Source organism: Rhincodon typus, chromosome 3, assembly GCF_021869965.1.
Source record: "Rhincodon typus isolate 14 chromosome 3, sRhiTyp1.1, whole genome shotgun sequence".
Lineage (NCBI taxonomy): Eukaryota > Metazoa > Chordata > Chondrichthyes > Orectolobiformes > Rhincodontidae > Rhincodon > Rhincodon typus.
Genome location: NC_063334.1, coordinates 80,378,149 through 80,397,704, shown reverse-complemented (window position 1 = coordinate 80,397,704; position 19,556 = coordinate 80,378,149). Strand labels below are relative to the sequence as shown.

At 40.1% G+C, this 19,556-nt stretch overlaps 1 protein-coding gene across 3 annotated transcripts in view; it reads right to left on the bottom strand.

The window, feature by feature from the left end:
* Nucleotides 1–394: 394 nt before the first annotated feature.
* rgmb (repulsive guidance molecule BMP co-receptor b) overlaps nucleotides 395–19,556 on the bottom strand; it is a 153,741-nt gene continuing 134,579 nt past the window's right edge. For 2 of the 3 annotated variants that reach the window (XM_048594910.1, XM_020526689.2), the window contains exons 3-6: nucleotides 14,483–14,520; nucleotides 5,915–6,087; nucleotides 4,348–4,886; nucleotides 395–2,603 (exon numbers count right to left, since the gene is read on the bottom strand). In XM_048594910.1, the coding sequence (XP_048450867.1) occupies nucleotides 1,938–2,603; nucleotides 4,348–4,886; nucleotides 5,915–6,087; nucleotides 14,483–14,520 (1,416 nt within the window). In that variant the 3' untranslated portion in view covers nucleotides 395–1,937. Of the gene's footprint in view, nucleotides 2,604–4,347; nucleotides 4,887–5,914; nucleotides 6,088–9,922; nucleotides 10,049–14,482; nucleotides 14,521–19,556 lie in introns of all 3 variants that reach the window. The other variant, XM_048594911.1, reaches the window with a different exon arrangement.

Genomic DNA, 19,556 nt, shown 5'->3' with positions numbered 1-19,556 from the left:
TGGTGTACATTTTCTATTGTTTGAGTTGTTGTCTACTTATGAGAATCAACATGTATGTAAGAAAACTTCCCAAATAAATCAGTTAGTTCTTCTATGTAAATATTATGCTGTGTTGATCACTAGTAACCTGGACTTGACAATTTGATACTTCCACTTAAAAGCTGGTCACTTTCAATATTTTAATGCATTCTTTCATGAAACTGTTTATTTTTTAAAACTATATAAGATGTTCTTAAACTTTACAGTGCAATTGTTAAAATGATTGAACAAGTTTTAGCTATTGTTCCTGAACAAATATACTGCTCAGAGCTTGTCTGAAGGTTGTAGTGTCGGCCTGGCCTCCAGTTGATGGTTTTACTGTGATGATGACAAAGATTTTATTGTAATTAAGAAATAGACACTAAACATACACTTTCTAACAGAACTTTAATGCATGTTTCAACAGCATGTTTGACTTCAATGGGAATTTAAAATATACAAACTTGCAGGTTTTCCACTTTGGTGAAATAGTAATGGTAGCTGCCTAATTTAAACAGAAAAGAAATCCAAATAAAATATATAGTTAATTCAGACTTGATATATTCTGTAGGACTTTTCCAAAGTAGAACAAGGCTTCCATATCATGTGGAATCATGGGTGGAGGCCTCTTTGTGTACCAAATGCCAAGATATAGTAAACCATTGTAGGGGATATTGTGTGAGATCAATGGAAAATGGAGCATTTATCAGATGCATTTAATACCAACTGATTCTTCAAGTCCATCTACAGTAAAAGCCACATTTAAGTTATTCATAGATGTATGCAAGAACATTTATTTTGAGTTTATAAAATTTTGATGAGACCAATTTGCACACAGTTGATTTTCACTTAGCAAGATCTCATTCCCAACTGAATTGCTCTGAATAGGTTTATAAATCTGAGTAGCCAAGATATTAATTTACTACTGCTATTCTGCATTGTGGCCCTATGAGAGAATGTTATAAAGATGCAAAGCGTAGTGATGGTCCAATGAAAAGTGGTTGGACTAACTTTGCAGGTGTGACTACTCATATAAAGTGATTGATGAGGAAACAGTTACACTCCTAGCATTAAAATGTAAATCGGCTAAGACATGAGCAATTTTACTGGACCCGTCAACCAATGAAACTTTAAAAGCCAAAAAGAGATCATATTTAACAGAGTCAGATATCTCCATTGCTGTTGAGCAGCAAAAGCCTTGAAAAGACAATTGTGGAAAAACCCAAGAAAATGCATTTACTGCCTTAGGAACAAGTTCTAACTTTTCCTTTTTTAGTGGGACAGAGGGAAGGGGTTTCTTAACATACATCATGTAATATAACAGGCATTTAACACCCTTTTTAAAAATCACAAATTAGGTTTGCAAATCACTGGTAACCTGAACACTGAAGTAACTCAAGTGCAATCCACAAGGTGGCACCACTATCACAGCAGAGTGAACACAAATAGCACAGAATCTGCTCTAGGTTCTTCTAGTAGGACATTATTATAAATAAGTTAACTATTTACATATTTAGGCAATTACACTTGCACAAAGTTATCTATTTATACCCAGGAAGCACATCTGGGAATCCTTCTGAGGCTGTATATCAAAACTTCAATTTGACAGACAGCAAAATAAATTTCAACACATTTACTGGTCGCCATTTTAAGTGTCAGTTAGTAGAAACATAAAGTGCCCTTTGTAACAACAGACCCTACTACAGGGCTAACACAACTCATACATAACTTGCAAAAAAAAAACTTTCACCAAAAGTACATAATACTACAACCAACTTCCTGTGAACTTACATAACAAAATTACACAATATGTACAATCTTGTTTACTCAGGATTGCCATCCAATCTCATACTGTATATACATATATACTTCTGAATATATTATAACAATATATATTTAATATTTTTATAAACAAAACCTTACAAAAACACAATTATAACAAAAGAAAACAGTCCAACAAAAATGTTAAATAAGACATTGATGTTCTGGGCAACACTGCTGCTTCTGGGGAAAATGTGCCACCTTTCTTTCCTTGGATGCAACGTTTCCAGGTCTTGGAGGGCACTGTAAGCTGCTGCTGTAAAGTTTGCATCTCCAGTTGTCAGAAGATCAAACACACAAGAATGAAAATAAACATCCTTAACTTGGATTTTCTCATGGCATTTGGCCGTCGCAGTCTCTAATGTGTAAGCTCCCTTTGCTGGGGCCTTGGGATGGTGCAGATGGTTTGGACTATTGGCTGGAAGAGGAAGATGTCCACCTTCGTCAATGCGTTCATTCGTGGGGCAGCCACGGGCACAAAGCTGCAGTCCCTGGTTGTCATTCTCAGACAGGGCTAATGCTTCAGGCATCCGCAATGCAAAGGTCAAATACAGCCCCACTTGGCGCACTATCACAGTCATTCCAATGTATTTTGCATGCACCTCCACATGTTTACCACTTACTTTCTCCACTATCCACAAAGTCTTTATCCAGCCATTTCCCACTGTTGTACCATCAATGAATGCTGCAGGCAGATCATCTGTCATCGCTTGATAAACCTTCTGATCTGTACAGTCATGGTAAGTTTTGAATATGATTGTTATCTGGAAGAGATGAAACCATATACACTGTGTATATGAATGGACATGAAAAGAGAATAACTACACAAATCACCAAGAGTGATCCAGAAAGTGGTCTCTGTAAAACACCTACTAACGTATAATCCATGCAGAAGCAAGTGTCTAAATTTTTAAATGGACCGTCAAGACTCTTGCAGCATGCATCCTATTACAGACACAATTCCACCAATCTCAATGTTCCTCCCGAGTTAGGTTACAATGACAAAACCCAAAACATTAAGCTCATGTCTGTCACTTACAACGGCAAGAACCTGAACCACACCGCATGCCAGTGAACATGGAGACCGATCTTCTGTGCAGATTAAGTTTCAATGGGCATACCTACCCAAAAAACTAGCAAAAAATCTCCAATCCAAGAAATGATTTTCAACTACTATTTTTTTGCTCTCAAGTTGGTGTTTTTCTACATAATTAGTAGCGGAATGTGTATATAGCCATCAACACAAAACTGGACAAGGGAGCTCCTTTAAGGCCAACTTGTACAAATTGAGAAGTTCAATTTGTATCAGTCATCCAGATGTGAGACATGCTAAAGTACTAACAAGGCCTTCAGAATACAAATTCCATATGATGAAGCCATTTAGTTTTATGACATTTCTGCTTTAAGCCCATGCTTGCTTCTGAATCAATGAAAGGGCCTGTTGAGCATTTAAGATCACTTTTACAGGGTCAAAGGCAGACAATCATACGCATTTTAAACACTGCAGAGGATATTCAAACTGTTTTTCTTTGACCATAAATTCAATATGTATTATTCTTGTAAAATTGGGGATACCACTGCTTGATTAATTTTTGTGTATTTATGGTTTATTTTCAAATCTGGACTGCTCTGGCAGATCTTGACAAAATTAATCCTAAAAATATGAAAATAGTGGTGACTGGGATTAAATAGATCAGCATTCTTATTAGCTAATCAATCAGTACAACATCTTCCAATTAACATTAACTCATTGAAAATTATAAAAAATACAGCTACCACCGAAAAGAAGAAAAAGGTGAGGCATTCAATTGAAATGGAATGAAACACCTGAATTTGTGAATACAATAGACAGACATGAAAATAAGTCAAGTGAGACCATGTTAGCATCATATTATCCACTTTGAAAGGCCTATCTTTTCTGTCACAGATGCAGGCGTTGTTTTAAAAAAGTGTTATCCGACATGGAACAAATCTTAACGCACCTGTGGGGTTCTGATGCTCCTTTTCAAATATTTAAACAATGAGATGTAAGTTTTTTTGTCATGACCTGAATTCTGCACTCCTTACACTATTTCAGTAATTTCTCTGGAATGGTGCTATTTTATGGTTCTAATTATTCTTCAAGACAGGGGCAAACAATACAAACGATAATTCTCCATTTAAAACCATGTAAGTTTCTATTACAGTCAAAGAAATGTCCTATGAAGTTATCACCCACTGTAATCAAATAGGAAATGTTATACAAACTGGAAAGTGAAAGAGTTGAGATATTACAAGAAAGGAATGAGAGAATAAGCACAAGCAACAGTAGGTATTCTCCTACATGAATCCACTGATCCTGTTAGTAAACAGGATAATATGAACGCAGGATGATACTAACGTGGTCTCATCTGGTTTATTTTAATGTTTGTCTATTCAATAGAAGGGAATTCCTCACTGAGTTTCTTGTAACCCCTACCCTTCCTTTTCCTAAAATGAACCGAGACAGCCCAGTAGACGATCCTGTACCTTGTTAGTAGCTGTGGCGCTGGAACCCTGCACAACAGGGACGTTGGTTACTTGCACTGACAAGTAGTCGTTGTCAATCAGAGGCCAGGCTCCTTCCACTTTGCAAGTTTGAAAGTGATCCCGAAAAGTTCTGAGATGCGGGTCGCCAAACAAGCCACAGAAGACGTAACGGCGGCTGGACTGCGGTTCAGTGCCTGCTGCTGCCCGATGCCCCCCGACCAAGCCAGCTCGGTTCTCATAATCACAAAAGCCCATGTTGTGACTGACAGGTACCAGGTCCTTGGCTGCAATCAAGGTAGGCCCTTCCCGGGAGCAGTTCCTCTGGCTCATCAGGTCGCTGATGCCAAGCATGGCTGAGTGGAAGGCCAGGTTACCCCGGCACGCCTTGGCTGTGCGCTCGGTGCAGAGAGCATAAGCTCGGAGGGCGATGCAGAACTCTGAGGCGAAAGCATTCAGGGCGGCATTCAGATGGGAGGTCAGGGCCACAAAGTCAGTGGTACACTTCTGGATCCTGCACTGATACTGTTGCTGGCAGTAAGCTGCAAAAACAAACATAGCACAAAGTGTGAAGCACGGTGCACTGAGGTTTGGTAGAAGACGCATTCAAAGAAATCTAGCCAACTTCCCCCGCACCCACTCCCCCCCAACCCCAGATTGAAAAGTATTGCATTCCTAAAGTATAAATCAATTTGCATACAACGTTGCCAGGGACGGAGGCAGATCTATTTTAAGCTTCGAATACGACTGAAGACAGTTATTGAAAGATTGCGTCTATGGTAAAGCTGCATTAAGAGCAAGTGTTCAAAACTTTCTTTAGGACTGTACTGCATTCTGAAGGTTCAAGTGTGTTAGACCGACTAAGCTGGCACTTGCACTGTAAACTGTAGTTAAAATGTTACAATGACGTGCAGAACACTGTCATCCTCGCATCATTTGCAATTTTGGCGGAGGTAACGTGGATGCAAACACCACGGAAAAGCTGACTAGCACCAGATTTATAATAACAGACTAACTGATTTCTCTACTGTATCCTTAACATTTAAATCAGGGTTAGAATGATTTAGTGGCGATTAAAACGGACATATCTGAAGAACTCAAATAGACAGAAAAAAGTATCCAGAGAAATGAAGCAAACGATCCAGCCATTTCATGCAGTTTGTAATTTGGAGATCGTCTGTGGACTTTCAGTAAACACGATGGATGCAAGGAATTATTTCCACCACCTCCCCCGCTCCCCCCCCCCCACCCCGCCTTGCCTCCAGAAATCATTCTTTGAAATTAACTACTTCCCCACGTGAACTGTTCTAATCAGAGTGAGCAGATTAGACTTTAAACCAAATCGCTTATTTACTTTAGGTTGCCAAAGAAGAGGGTTCGTGATAGTGATAAGATACTAAGTCTAAATAGAGGGGGAAGAAAAAGGGTTTTCAATGGCGGGGGTTGAGCCAAACAAACACATCCCAAAGGTGGATACAGCCTCCAGGCTCTGCTTGATGCTAGACTCCTGCACAAACATTTCAATTTCCAACGATAAGACGGTGCTGAAACCGGGGGGGGGGCGGTTTACCTGTGTTGGCACACGTCGAAATGAAAAGCAACAGCAAAGTGAAGGCGGTGGAGGGGCGTTCAGCCCTGTGCTGGTAAAATCCTGCTTTCCCCATTCCCATCCATTCAGGTCGCAGGCAGTTTCTCAAATCCTTCAGCGAGAAGAGGCAGCGGCTGCGGGAACCTCTCCTCGTCCTTTGGGAGCCACAAACACATGGAAGGAAAATTAATCAAAGCAAGAGACAGAGCTGCAGCGCTGAGCGTGTCCCTGTCACACACACAGAGATGCCGCTACTCCGGGACAACGCGCTCACAATCCGCTCTCCACGGTGTAACCAAACCCCACTGCTCCCCGACATCACCGCCTATTGGCTCAGGCAGCAGTCCGACCCGACTCTCCTGCCTCCCTATTGGTGAGGGGAAGTTGTCAATCAGGTAGGGAAATCGCTTCCGCTAACAGGTTTAGCTGCACTGAAGCGCATGACTTCATCGCGGCTGGAGGGGAGGGAGAGGAAGAGGGTGAAGGGGGGAGGGTGAAGGGGGAAAAAGGGGGAGGGGGAAAAGGGGGGGGGGGGGAGGTGAAAGGTAAGGGAGAGGGAAGAAGGGAAGCAAAAGTGCGGCTTGAACACTCGAACCGATAGAACGGTATGGCTAAATACATTTTGGTTTGAACACATTCACACTTTGCATTTATTAAATAAACAAACTAATTAAAAGTTGTTCAGAATCCACCATAACACAACAGGTATGGGTCTGCGCTGTGAGAATTCAGCAACGTGTCAAATAAAATCAAAGGTCGGCAGAATAAATACCGTGGACTTAGGAAAAAAAAGCTCATTTGGTTTCTAATATTCATTAACTTTATAGAACGGCTGTCAACTGTTGTATTGAACCACAATGTTTACAGTGTTGTGTACATGAACAATAAATCCTTCCCGGGCCTCGCACACAATTAACCAGCATCGCACAATCGAGTGAACGCAGATCTTAGCAGATCCACCTCCTCCTTCGTGTTGCTTTTCAATCTTTGCTGTAGGGTTGTAAGTTAGTTGAAGTTGCAGTATTATTATATGGACGTTAGTTTGGCTGCTAAATACTTTACGCGTGTGATGAAATGATGAAGCCAGACATTAGCAGCAGTGGTCAGACCGTGTGTGTTCACAGCGGCTATAGAGGGCGCAGGGAGACTGCCACAGAGCGGCTTTTACTAACATCAATTCTTTTCAATAATTAAAGCCACGGTTCGGTGAAAAAGTTACCCCGGTCCCTCAAAATCATTCATTTTAATAGAAATGTGACATTTCTGAAATAGTCTTTATTTTCTAAAATACGTGTGGATTATTATATGAATGTATAACCAACTGGTGCACAATGACACGTAATTAACAGGGGACTGGGTAGTGTCGACGGTAGCACGTATGAGAGTCATCTAAAAACAAATAAGTTGCAGTATATTTCAAGAAGTTACGATGAAAAGAAACAATTAATTTCCTGTTTAACGAAGTCCCTCAAGTTGTGGTGAAAGATACGAATTTGCCCCAAACTTCGATCAATATCATTGCTATAGTCATATCTGGGAAGCACCCCTGGGGTTAAATTCTCCGCAGATATGTATGTTGAAGAGATCTGACGTCTAGCAAGCGTCTTCACACAATGACACAGCATCAATTGGACAACTACAGTTTGTTTTATTATTGCAAAAAATTCAATTTGCAACCAGAATTTCACAACGTCATTCGTTTGTAAAACGAATATACCATTTCAATACCACAAATGTCGCCTTTAAAAACTATTCGTCATTGCTTTTTAATACCTCATCATAGTGCCTGCAGTTATGGTGAGGAACTATATAAGTTGGCTGATTGATAGTTTTTTTTCACAATCTTATCATTGCATGAAGACAGAGTCAACTAGAAGCCTAACTTATTTTCCATGGTAACATACACTAGTGCTCCTAGGTCTGCCTGGTTTTGTCTGAAGTGAAGGAACAGGATTTTGGTCTCAGTCATATTCTTGAAAACATAATCTAGGTTGATACATTAGTACAGTTTCAAAAATATCCTTCAGGTGAGTTATTAAATCAAAGCTTCATCTGCTTATTTAAATAATTTAAAATTTCACATATTAAGATTGTGAAACCATATCTGAAGAGGAGTCCTGGTGTCCTGGACAACATTGCTTCTGAGCTACCACCACTAAAAACAAGTTATCTGCAAGATCTAAGCATGACAATGGTGGGAAGGTGTTCAAAAAGATACTGAGAGACACCATTTATTCACATTTGGAAGCAAATGGATTGGTTCGTGATGGGCAGCATGGGTTTGTGCTGGGAAGGTAATGTTTCACCAGCTTGAGTGAGTTTTTTTGAGGAGGTGACAAGAATGATTGATGAGGGAAGGGTAGTGGATATTGTCTACACTGACTTTAGTAAGGCATTTGATAAGGTTTACCTTATGGCAGGCTGGTGCAAAAGGTAGAGTCTCATGAGATCTGGGATGAGCCAGTTAGATGGATACAAAACTGGCTTGGTCATAGAAGACAGAATAATGGTGGGAGGGCGCTTTTTGTAATGGAAATCAGTAACTAATGGTGTTCTGCAGGGATCAGTGCTGGGACCTTTGTAATATATAAATCATATGGAGGAATATGTAGGTGGTCTGATTAGTAAGTTTGCAGGTAATACCAAAATTGGCAAAGTTGGAGATAGTGAAGAGAATTATCAAAAGGATACAGTGAGATATAGATAGACTGCAGATGTGCGTAGTGAAATAGCAGATGGAATTTAATCCGGACAAATGCGAGGTAATGCATTTTGGAAGATCAAATTCAGGTGCGAATTCTACAATAAATGGCAGAACCCTTAGGAACATTGACATAGAGAGGAATCTGGGTGTACAAGAACACAGTTCCCTAAAAGTGGCAAAACAGCTGGATAAGATGGTAAAGAAGGCTCACAGCACGTCTGCCTTCATTGGCCCAGGCATCGAATACAAAAGTTGGCAAGTTATATTACAGCTGTAACAAACTTTAGTTAGGCCACATTTGGAGTACTGTGCGCAGTTCTGGTTGCCACACTACCAGAAGGACATGGACGCTTTGGAGAGAGTGTAGAGAAGGTTTACCAGGACGTTGCCTGGACTGGAGCGTTTTAGACATGAGGAGAGGTTGGATAAACTTGGATTATTTTCACTGGAAAGACAGAGGCTAAAATTATGAGAGGCATAGATGGGGTGGACAGTCAGAGGCTTTTTCCAAGGATGGAAAGATTGACTAAAAAAGGGAACAGGTTCAAAGTGAGAGGGGGAAAGTTTAGGGGAGAAGGGCAGGGAAAATTTTTTCACACAGTGTGGTGGGTACCAGGAACACAATGCTAGTGGAGGTGGTGGAAACAGGCATGTTAGCAATGTTTAAGACTTATATTGGTAGATACAAATGGGAGGCGAACAGAGGGATAGAAACTGAGCATAGGCAATAAGTAGCGGGTCTCAGTAAGGAATGGGATTCGGCACAGGCGTGGTGGGCCGAAGGGCTTGTCCCTGTGCTGTACTGCATTGTATTGTATGTGCAGATTGGTGGTTAGATTCGTCTACCAAACAATTGCTGCACTTCAAAGCAATTTATTTATGTGAAGTGCCTTGAAATCTTAATTGTGGAAGTCATGGCAAAAGATTCTACAATTGCATGTCTTTTCTTACAAGGATCTTAATATGGGTGTGTGTGTGTGTACGCGCACAAATTTTATAATTTTCAAGAAAAGGGATATTGGTGTTTGAAAATATATTCAACTCACTTTTAGGTCATACTTATCATAGGCTGGATGTGGAGAACATCTTTATTTACTCTTTCCAATAAATGTATCATTAGGCTAGAATCTCTATTGGACTGGGCAAGATTGTTAATTTTTCTTGACAATTTTATCAATCTTAATTCTGGAGAATGAAGTGTCGTCACAACCACACTGGAATTATCCACTCTAAATTGATAGGATCGTTACATCTTCAAGTGATAACTTTCATTCCATTGGTCCTACCTGAATATCTAAGCAGGTTACTGAATCAGAAAGGTGATCAATATTAATAACGGCCTACGTTTTCTTTTCCAAACAGTCCCCTTTCATTCTGATGCCATTTCCCTGGGTGCCAGCAGGAAGTCCAACCTGTTGTAATCATATGCAGTGAAAAAGTCCCTTTCTTCCAACATCCCTCATGGCCCACTGAAAATTACATACACATGAAATAGAAGCAGGAGTCCCCTCCACCAAAACAGTTTCCATTTGACATCCATAAACTTAACAGTTTTGTTGAAAGTCACATTTCCAAATAAGTCTGAATGTCATGTCAGCACTAGGAATCAGTCCTTATGCATACATCAAATGCTATAGTGTTGTATTTGGAAAGAATCTCTGGCACTTAAGCAGTCAGTTATCAGGGGTTATAGCAGGAGCCTTTCTTTATGAATCGTGCCTACTTGGTATTTCACTCACACTATATGTTTAACTAGACAGAAATTCAAAATTTTGTATTGCTGGAGGTTATTGCAATGGTATAAACAAACAAATGAATTTCCCAAATCACCTTTTGGTTGAAGCGACCATATAAAAACTAATGGAATGGTTTTAATAATTCAGTATTTTGTTCCCTGATGAACATTAAAAATCTGTTAGATATTAGATTCTCTAGAATGTTCTAATACCATGAGTGAAATATCAGCTGTCAGCAGTGTAATATGAAAGAGTTCTGTGCTATTGGGCATTCCTGTGGAAATTCTTGGAGCCGTTAAAGGACTGGAACATTTGAGGCTCTCAAACATTGAAATGTGTTTTTTTTCCATTAAAACTCCACAACTCTTCCTTCCAAAATTAAATGCACTTCGAAACCGCCTCATAAAGAGCAAGAGTTCAGATTAGAAGTAGAGCCCTGAGAACAATGGCTGGGGAAGGGAGATGGGGGAAAGAGTGTGGGAGATGTTCTGATGACTTCATGACCTTTGTAAGTTCCTAACAAAACCTATGTTCTTATGAACTGAAACTAAAGGTCCAAGGGGTTTTTTCATGTTTTAAATAAAAAAGGAAACTTGATATTACCATATACAAGGCAATTGTCGAACAATTTTACCTGAACATGATCCATGTGTCAACTGTGCTGATATCCCAATATATATCAACTGTGCATAGAATATGAATTGGTCCAGGTTATTAGGGGAAAAAAAAGTTTCAGTGGAAGGGAAAGACCTTCGCCAATCTCATCTATGCCCCTCATGATTTTATAAACCTCTATAAGGTCACCCCTCAACCTCCTATGCTCCAGTGAAAAAAGTCCCAGCTTATCCAGCCTCTCCATATAATTCAAACCCTTGATCCTAGTAAATCTTTTCTGTACCCTCTCCAATTTAATAATATCTTCCTATAGCAGAGCGATCAGAACTGTATTCCAAAAGTGGTCTCACCAACATCCTGTCAACCTCAATACAACATCCCAACTCCAAAAGTCAATGGTCTGAGCAATGAAGGCAAGTGTGCTAAACACCTTCTTAACTACCCTGTCTACCTGTGATGCAACTTTCAATGAAAGTTAAAAGTTGCCAAGGTTACCTGAACCCCTAGGTCCCTCTGTTCTACAACACACTCCAGGGCAGTACCTTTTACTGTGTTTGTTATACCAAAATGCAACACCTTGCATTTATCTAAATTAAACTCCATCTGCCACTCCTCAGCCCATTGGCCTAATTGATCAAGATCCCTTTGTAATCTTAGATAACCTTCCTCACTGTCAAGTATACCACCAATTTTGGTGTCATCCACAAACTTACTAACCATGCTTCCTGTACTGTCATTTAAGTAAACAATTTGAATGAGAATACAAACAACAGTGGACGCAGCACTAATCCCTGTGGAAAACCACTGGTCACAGGCCTCCAGTCAGAAAAACAACCCTCCACTACTACACTCTGTCTTCTTCCACCAAGTCAATTTTGTATCCAATTGGCAAGCTCTCCCGCAATCCCATGTGATCTAACTTTAGCAACCACATACCATGTGGAACCTTGTCAAAGGCCTTTCTAAAGTCCATTTAGATAACATCTACTACTCTGCCCTCACCTATTTTCTGGACTACATCCTCAAAAAAAAAAACTGAATCATGTTTAAAAGACACAATTTCCCATGTACAAAGCCATACTGACCATCCCAAATCAAGGACAATACTGTCCTTGCTTCTCCAAATGCGTGTAAATCCAGTCTCTCAGAATTCCCTCCAACAACTCACCCACCAGTGATGTCAGACTCACTCGTCTACAGGTGTCAGGCTTCTCTTGCAGCTTTTCTTTAATAAAGGCACAACAATAGCCACCCTCCATTCCTCTGGCACCTCACTTGTGGCTATAGATGATACAAATATCTGTTAGGGCCCCACAGTTTCTTTCCCAGCTTCTCACAATGTCCTTGGGTACACTTGATCAGGTCCTGGAGGTTTACCTATCTTTATGCTTTTTAAAGAATTCCAGCACCTCCTTTTCTGTAATCCTTGTAGATGATAGTGGTCACATGTTTGGAAGGTCTTGTCTCAACTAGTCTAATCTGCAACATACCTTGTTCTTCAAAAGATATCCTATAATCCACCTTTGTATGTAGAGGTGCATCTGAGCCCAGAACTAATTTTTGCTCGATTCACTCTAGCCAGGATTGCCTCTATGTGTAATTTCCCAAATGTATGTGTTCAGAAAATTGCACCAACGCAGTATTATTTTCAAAGTCTCCTTGATATATGTCCTATTCAACTTCATAAGAGCCGAGATAGCTCAAGCTATAATTTCATAATTCTCAAAGTTTTTACCTAATTTTTTTTGAATATGTTATTTCTCCATCACCAATGACATAATTCTATCCAATACTGTCAGTTCATTTATATCTCGCTAATATAATCGCATCAATACATCTGGCCCAAGATAACAACTTACTCGACAAATTATTTCTAAAATGTTGACTTTCTATGAAAGTTTGCACAATGTGCCTTTTTCTCCAACCCCTCTCCCGATTTTAACAGGCATCCCTTCATCATGATCGAAAAGGAGGGGTGATTCCTAGACTGGTCTGCTATTTAGCTACTCACCATTTCCATTTATGTTACCACTTATCAGGACAAGTTGCAAGAATATCAAATCAAAGAGAAAAGTTACAGTAATACTGTTATTCCCTCTCCACCAACTCTGATATCCAGTCTTAAATTAACTGTACATTTCTTTAATTAAACATTTAAAGAAACAAAGCCATTATCTTTTTCCCTCCTCACAAGCTCCATAATCTTGCTATCAGTTCCAATCACCTCTTCAGTCGATATCTCAGGGTGAACTAGTTTATTTAAATTTAACAATTTTGAACATGAGCAGAGTGTTCAATCCTGTGTCCCTTCCATTACAGACCACCTATTTCCACCTCGTTCTTTGGCTCAGCATTTTCCTGCCTCCCGCTTTTGCTCACCCTCTCCTCTGAATTGGGGATGTAAGATGGAAAATATCTGAAGGAGAGGCTATAACAATATGAAATTATATAGTGCCTTTAACATAGAAAATCATTCAAGGCTCTTCAGTCAGAGACAAAAATGTATGCTGAGCCATAGGAAGAAGTGCCTAGGTCATGAATCCTTAAAATTGAACCTAGAAGGCTGAAAGCTTGTGTGTCGGTAAAGGAATTTACACACATGGGCAATGATCTTAAATTAGAGGCATTGCAGATCAACTAGGATTGGGATTATGGTCAAGGAGGTCTTGATCCAGTAAAAGATACAAGCAGCAGATATTTAAGTAAACTGACAATTACAAATCATGATAGATGGGAGACTGACCAGAAAAGCAGTGGAGTCTGCAACTGGCAATAGAATTACTAGGAGTTTTGGCAACAGATGATCTGTGGTGGGAGCAGAGGTGGAGGCAGTTAATGTTGCAGAAGTGAAAATACATGGTTGTTGCAAGGGAGAGGACACAGGACTGAGAACTGCTCATATTTCTCTACCTCTGCCCCTTTCTGAACCCAAATGAGAGAGAAATGAGACAAAATATCTTGTTGAATATGGCAGTTAACTAAAGAATTAATTTTAAATTGGTTGCTACCATGCACAGTTTCTTATAGGCATGCCAACAAAATAGGTGGAATCATTTCATATCATTGACATTGTTTTAAATCAACAACCATGTATGAGAGACGAATTATCGCATAAATATTTAATTATTTTCAAGTGCCTTAAATATCACTTCTGTACACATATATAATTTTACATAATTTGTTTGCAGAGAACATCCACATACAACAAGTTAGGTTTCATGAGCTCCAATTGGCAAAGTTATGAACCTGCACTCAGTGTTCTGAGTGTATCTACAAGATAAAATGTCAGACAAATGTATTGATTTTCAAAAGCTAAAATAATATTTACATGAAGGGAGAGCAACAACACACAGTTAAAATCCTATAGCCTCAGTTAACAAAAGTGGATATATTAGTGTCTCTCCATACTTCACACAGAAAAACAACAATGAAACAAAATAGTGATGAGTTGCTTTGTTCCCTCTAAAGAGCAAATGGGAGAAAAAGGAAACTTACCAGAAAATGCTTCCGAGCTCCGCAGTGCTTTTAATCATCTGAAACAGAACACAGGAGACATTCATTTCACTCAGAGATAAAAAGCACTTCCTTTGACAGAATGATGGTTCACACATCACTAGGCAACAAAGCTCATCTGTAATACAAATTAGCTGTATCTGCTTCAGGATTGGTACAAAATTAAGGATGCTCTTCAACCAGCAGCACAATTCTTTAATAATCTACAAAAAGTGCATTTTTCCCTTTAGCAGACCTCAGTAAATTTACAATGCTAATTTGATTCGCTGTTTAGCGGTACTAACAAATTAAAATCTGTTAGGTGAAGGTTATCAGCATTTCCATTCTTTGTGACTTACAGAGCATGAATCCTATCTATCAGTTTCCAGGCAAGTTAAGGATGCTTGTTCTTGACTATTAGCTATCTTTCTCTTCTCCAACAAATCACACAAAGACTTCTTTCAGCCTTGGTCAAACAGCTCCCAGTGTATTCCTACATTTATGATCAGTTCACTTGTCAAAGGCAGCATATCAGATGTCTTCACACAGGCTTAGCTTCAGCCAACATGGACAATTTGTAATACTACCAAAGGATCAGAGCACACACTTTATATAAAAAAAAACACTCTCATCTAGATTTTCGAAACAATATAACAGAGTACACACAAACAGGACAGTTATCCAACATGGATCTTCTTGCTTTACTAGATATAAAACAAATGGCTTGCCTTTATTCCCCTTCGGAAGGCATTAACTTCTGCTGAGGTACATTTACACAAAACATTAGTCACCTTTGGTTTATCTTTTCCAAATGAGAAAATAAATGTCAGCAGATTATCAACTTGAGGAAAACTGCAACCATGCCCCATTCTGTCTCGTCAACAGTTGCAGACTTTTCAGTATAAGTCTTGAGTTGATCATTATACCTTCCTACACCAGGCCACTAAAGACAGTTTTAGGACCCCTGCTACTATTCCATCTGGGAATGAAATCTCACAACCAAAGGCAACAAGCTATTTGTATGGCTGGCAACTTTCTGGTTCCGGCATCGCCACTGGGAGCAGTGGCCATTGCTGGAACTGCATTCAGTTCACTAAGGTTGGTGATGGCAGCTGCCTGGTAGGTGGCAAAGTGGGTGTCAATAGAGTTATACAGTCATACAACACAGAAACAGACCCTTCAATCCAAATTGTCCATGTTGACCAGACATCCCAATCTGACACGGTTCCATTTGCCAGCATTTGGCCCATAACCCTCGAAATGCCTTCTATTCATATAACCATCCAGATGCCTTTTAAATGTTGTAAATGTACCAGCCTCCACCACTTCCTGTAACAGCTCATTCTGTACACACATCACCCTCTGGGTGAAAATGATACCCCTCAGGTTTTTTTTTTTTTTAAATCTTTACCCTCTCGACTTAAACTTATGCCCTCTAGTTTTGGACTCCGCTCCCGTGGGAAAAAGACCTTGGCTATTCAGTCTATTCATGCCCCACATGATTTTTAACCTCTTTAAGGTCACCCCTCAGGCTCTGACACTCCAGGGAAAAAAGCCCCAGTCTATTCAGCCTCTCCCTATAGGTCAAACCTTCCATACCTGCCAACATCCTTGTAATTCTTTTTTGCATTCTCTCAAGCTTAACAACCTTCGTCCTATAGAATGGTGACCAGAATTGTATGTAGTAGTTTAAAAGTGGCCTCACCAATGTCCTGTTTGCCACAATATGGTGTCCCAACTCCTACACTCAATGTTCTGACCAATGAAGGCAAGCGTGCCAAATGCCTTCACTTCCACCCTGTCTACCTGCGACTCCACTTTCAACGAACTACGCACCTGCACCCCTAGGTCTCTTTGTTCGCCAACCTCACCAGGATCCTACCATTAAGTGTATAAGTCCTGCCCTGATTTGCCTTTCCAAAATGCAACACCTCACATTTTATCTAAATATATCCATCTGCCACTCCTCGGAATCGGTAGGCTGGCCTATTCTTTCTCTAGAAGAGAAAGCAGTAGTACTAACAGAGGCCCATTGGAGTTGCCCCATTGGGTAAGGTGAGCTTGGATATCAGCTGAAGGGGTGGAGGGGGGGGGGGGGTGATATTTCAAGGATAAATTGTTCTGTCCTGCAAATAAAGTGCAGGGGTCTGTTCTTGGAGGCATGAGTCTTTGGTGGGGATATAATGGTTGAGGTGTATTGTGGTCAGGTTGGCAGGACCCAGCGAGACGGAATCAGATGTAAGTTTGGACAGCACATGAGGAAGGAAAATATAGGGTGTCCTTATGAGGACTCCAATCAAAACACAGAACCTGCAAAAGGAGCCACCCCTGCAAACCCCTCCTCCTTCCACCTCAGCCTTTCCTGCCCAAAGCCTAAGCAACATTACTCAATGGGTTTCTTACCTGCAGCAAGCCTCAGCAGGGCCACCACAGTTGTAATGGTAGTGAAGCCATGAAATGGTACTTAAACAGCTGTTAATTGGTTAAAAGGCATGTGGGTCATCCACCACTCATAAAATTGCAGCAGAGCTATGTGTGTAGGTACCGGGAAAGACCCCAAAGCACTTGACAGGCACCCCTCACTCTTGCAAACATACCTGAGGGGTAATGTAAAATGTTATTATTTCAAGTCAATGATCATTTGTCAGAATCCTTAGACTCCGATTAAACTTATTTTATTTGTATGTTAAGTCATATATGTTTTTTTTAACATGAGGGGAGTGCTGTTTATCAATGGCATCCGGCTAATCTCCACTACCTTCTTGGTTTTTCCTTATGCTTTGTTAGGCTAGACTGAAGTCCATTGCCTCATTCACCCCTGGCTTACTGCTTTCATTCTTATTATTAGGATACATTATTCCTTCCTGTTCTCCTTAATTTCTCTGCAATGCTCCATCATTGCTTTCCTTCCCTACACATCACCCAAACTAAGAGCAGTGACAGGCACATTTACACTCATGACATCACACGACCAAATCTGAACTTATGACCACAACTATGCTACTAGACTACCTACCTCAGCCATCATGCACAGCCCACCACTTTTGCCAGCTTAACATTATAAAGATGGAATTTTTCTTTCCATTCCCCACCAAGAACTCAGTTCCCTTCTTACGGATTCCCAACCCCTCCCTTGCCACTCTCAGACTAAACCAGATGTTGCAGAATTTTGGTTTCCTGTTTCTCCCAGAGTTTGAGTTTTTTTCATCCTTTTTCCCATTTTTGACATTAATGCTGTCCATCTCTGCCCCTACCAGAATGCTTCTGTTGAAATCTCAACACAGATAGCAGAGCAAGTAATAACGTTCTGCTGAGAGAATCTGGGGATCTTGATTCCAAATTACAAAATTCAAAGGTTGTGATTTCTGGATTACTACCTGAACTATGTGCAAATCACCATAACGTCAAAAAGATTATTGGTGTTCAATACCTGGCTGAAAGAGCAACCTTGTAGGCATGGCTTTTGATTTATGGTGCACTGGCATAACTTCTGGGGGAAGAGGTCACTGTTTCATGGGGCATGGGGTATCCATATAAACTGGGTTGGGGCATGTGGCCTGGTTAATCAAATTTCTATAGAACTTTAAACTAAAATATAGTTGGGAGGGGTAGTGTGGGCAGAGAGTTCAGATGAAGGGAAATTTATAAATCTAAAAAGTTAAGTCCACAGAGTAATCTAGCAATTTGGGTGACTGGAAATGCAAGATTTCAACAGTAAAAGTGCAGTGAGTAAAAGCAGATCAGGAAAAATGGTAAGTTTTTTTTATAATTAATGCACTAAAACCTTAAGATGTAGGAGCAGAAGTAGGCCATTGTGCCCATCAAACTTACTCCATCATCAAATAAGATCACAGCTGATCTAGTAATCCTCAACTCTACTTTCTTGCCTTTCCTTCATAGCTCTTCCCATTCTGTTCAAAAACCTATCTATCTCAGCCATGAATAAACATATTTAGTGACCCAGCCTCTACAGCTCTTTGCAGTAAAGAATTCAACTGGAACGACCCTCGGAGAAAACAATTCCTCATCTCGGTCTTAAATGGGCAACTGAAATTATGCTCTCTGGTACTAGAATTTCCCCACAAGGGGAAACAAACTCTCCACATCTCCGCACTCAAGCTGTCTCAATCTCGTATGTTTATATAAGGCCTCCTCTCATTTTTGTAAACTCCAATGAGTATGACCTTTCTTCACAAGAAAATCACTGCATTCTGACAACCAACTTGGTGAACCTTCTCTAGACTGCCTCCAACACCAAAGTAACTTTCTTTAGATAAGGGGATCAAAAATGTTTCACAGTTTTCTAAGTGTGGTTGACTAGTGACTTGTATAGTTTTAGCAAGACTTCCCTATTTTATACTTCATTTCCTTTGAAATAAAGGCAACCATTCCACTGACATTCCCCATTACTTGCTGAACTTCAATGCTAGCAATTTATGATTCATGCACAAGGACCCCCAAATCCTTCTGTGCCTCAGCTTTCTGCAGTCTTTCCCTATTTAAATAATGTTCAGCTCTTCTATTCTTCCTGCCAAAGTGGACAACCTCACATTTTCCCATATTATAGTCCAACTGCCAAGTTTTTATCCACTCACTTAACCTTTACGTATCCCTCTGTGGACTCTTAATATCATCCTCACTACTTTTCTTCCCAACTATTTTTGTGGCAGCCATAAACTTAGCAATAGTACATTCACCCCAATACAAATTAAATCATATACTGGAAGTAATCGTTCAAAAATCTGTAAAGTCAGTAAAAACCCAACAGACAGGACCTGGCAGCTTTGCTCAAAAAGGAAGACAGAAACAGGAGATTATAGACTAGGTAGCTTAATATCAGTGATCAGGAAAATACTATTTAAAAAAGGTACAATAGAGCATTTAGAAATGAATAAAATCAAGGAAAGTCAGCATGACTTCATGAAGGGGCAATCAGGAGGAAGGGATCGATTGCGACGAGGCGGAAGGAAGAGAAAGAGAGAGGAAGGGAGCAGGAGACAGAGGCTTGCTGTGGACAAAGGACAACTGGAAGGGAAGCAGCCACAGATTATCATCTGAGGATGAGATGGGGAAGGGA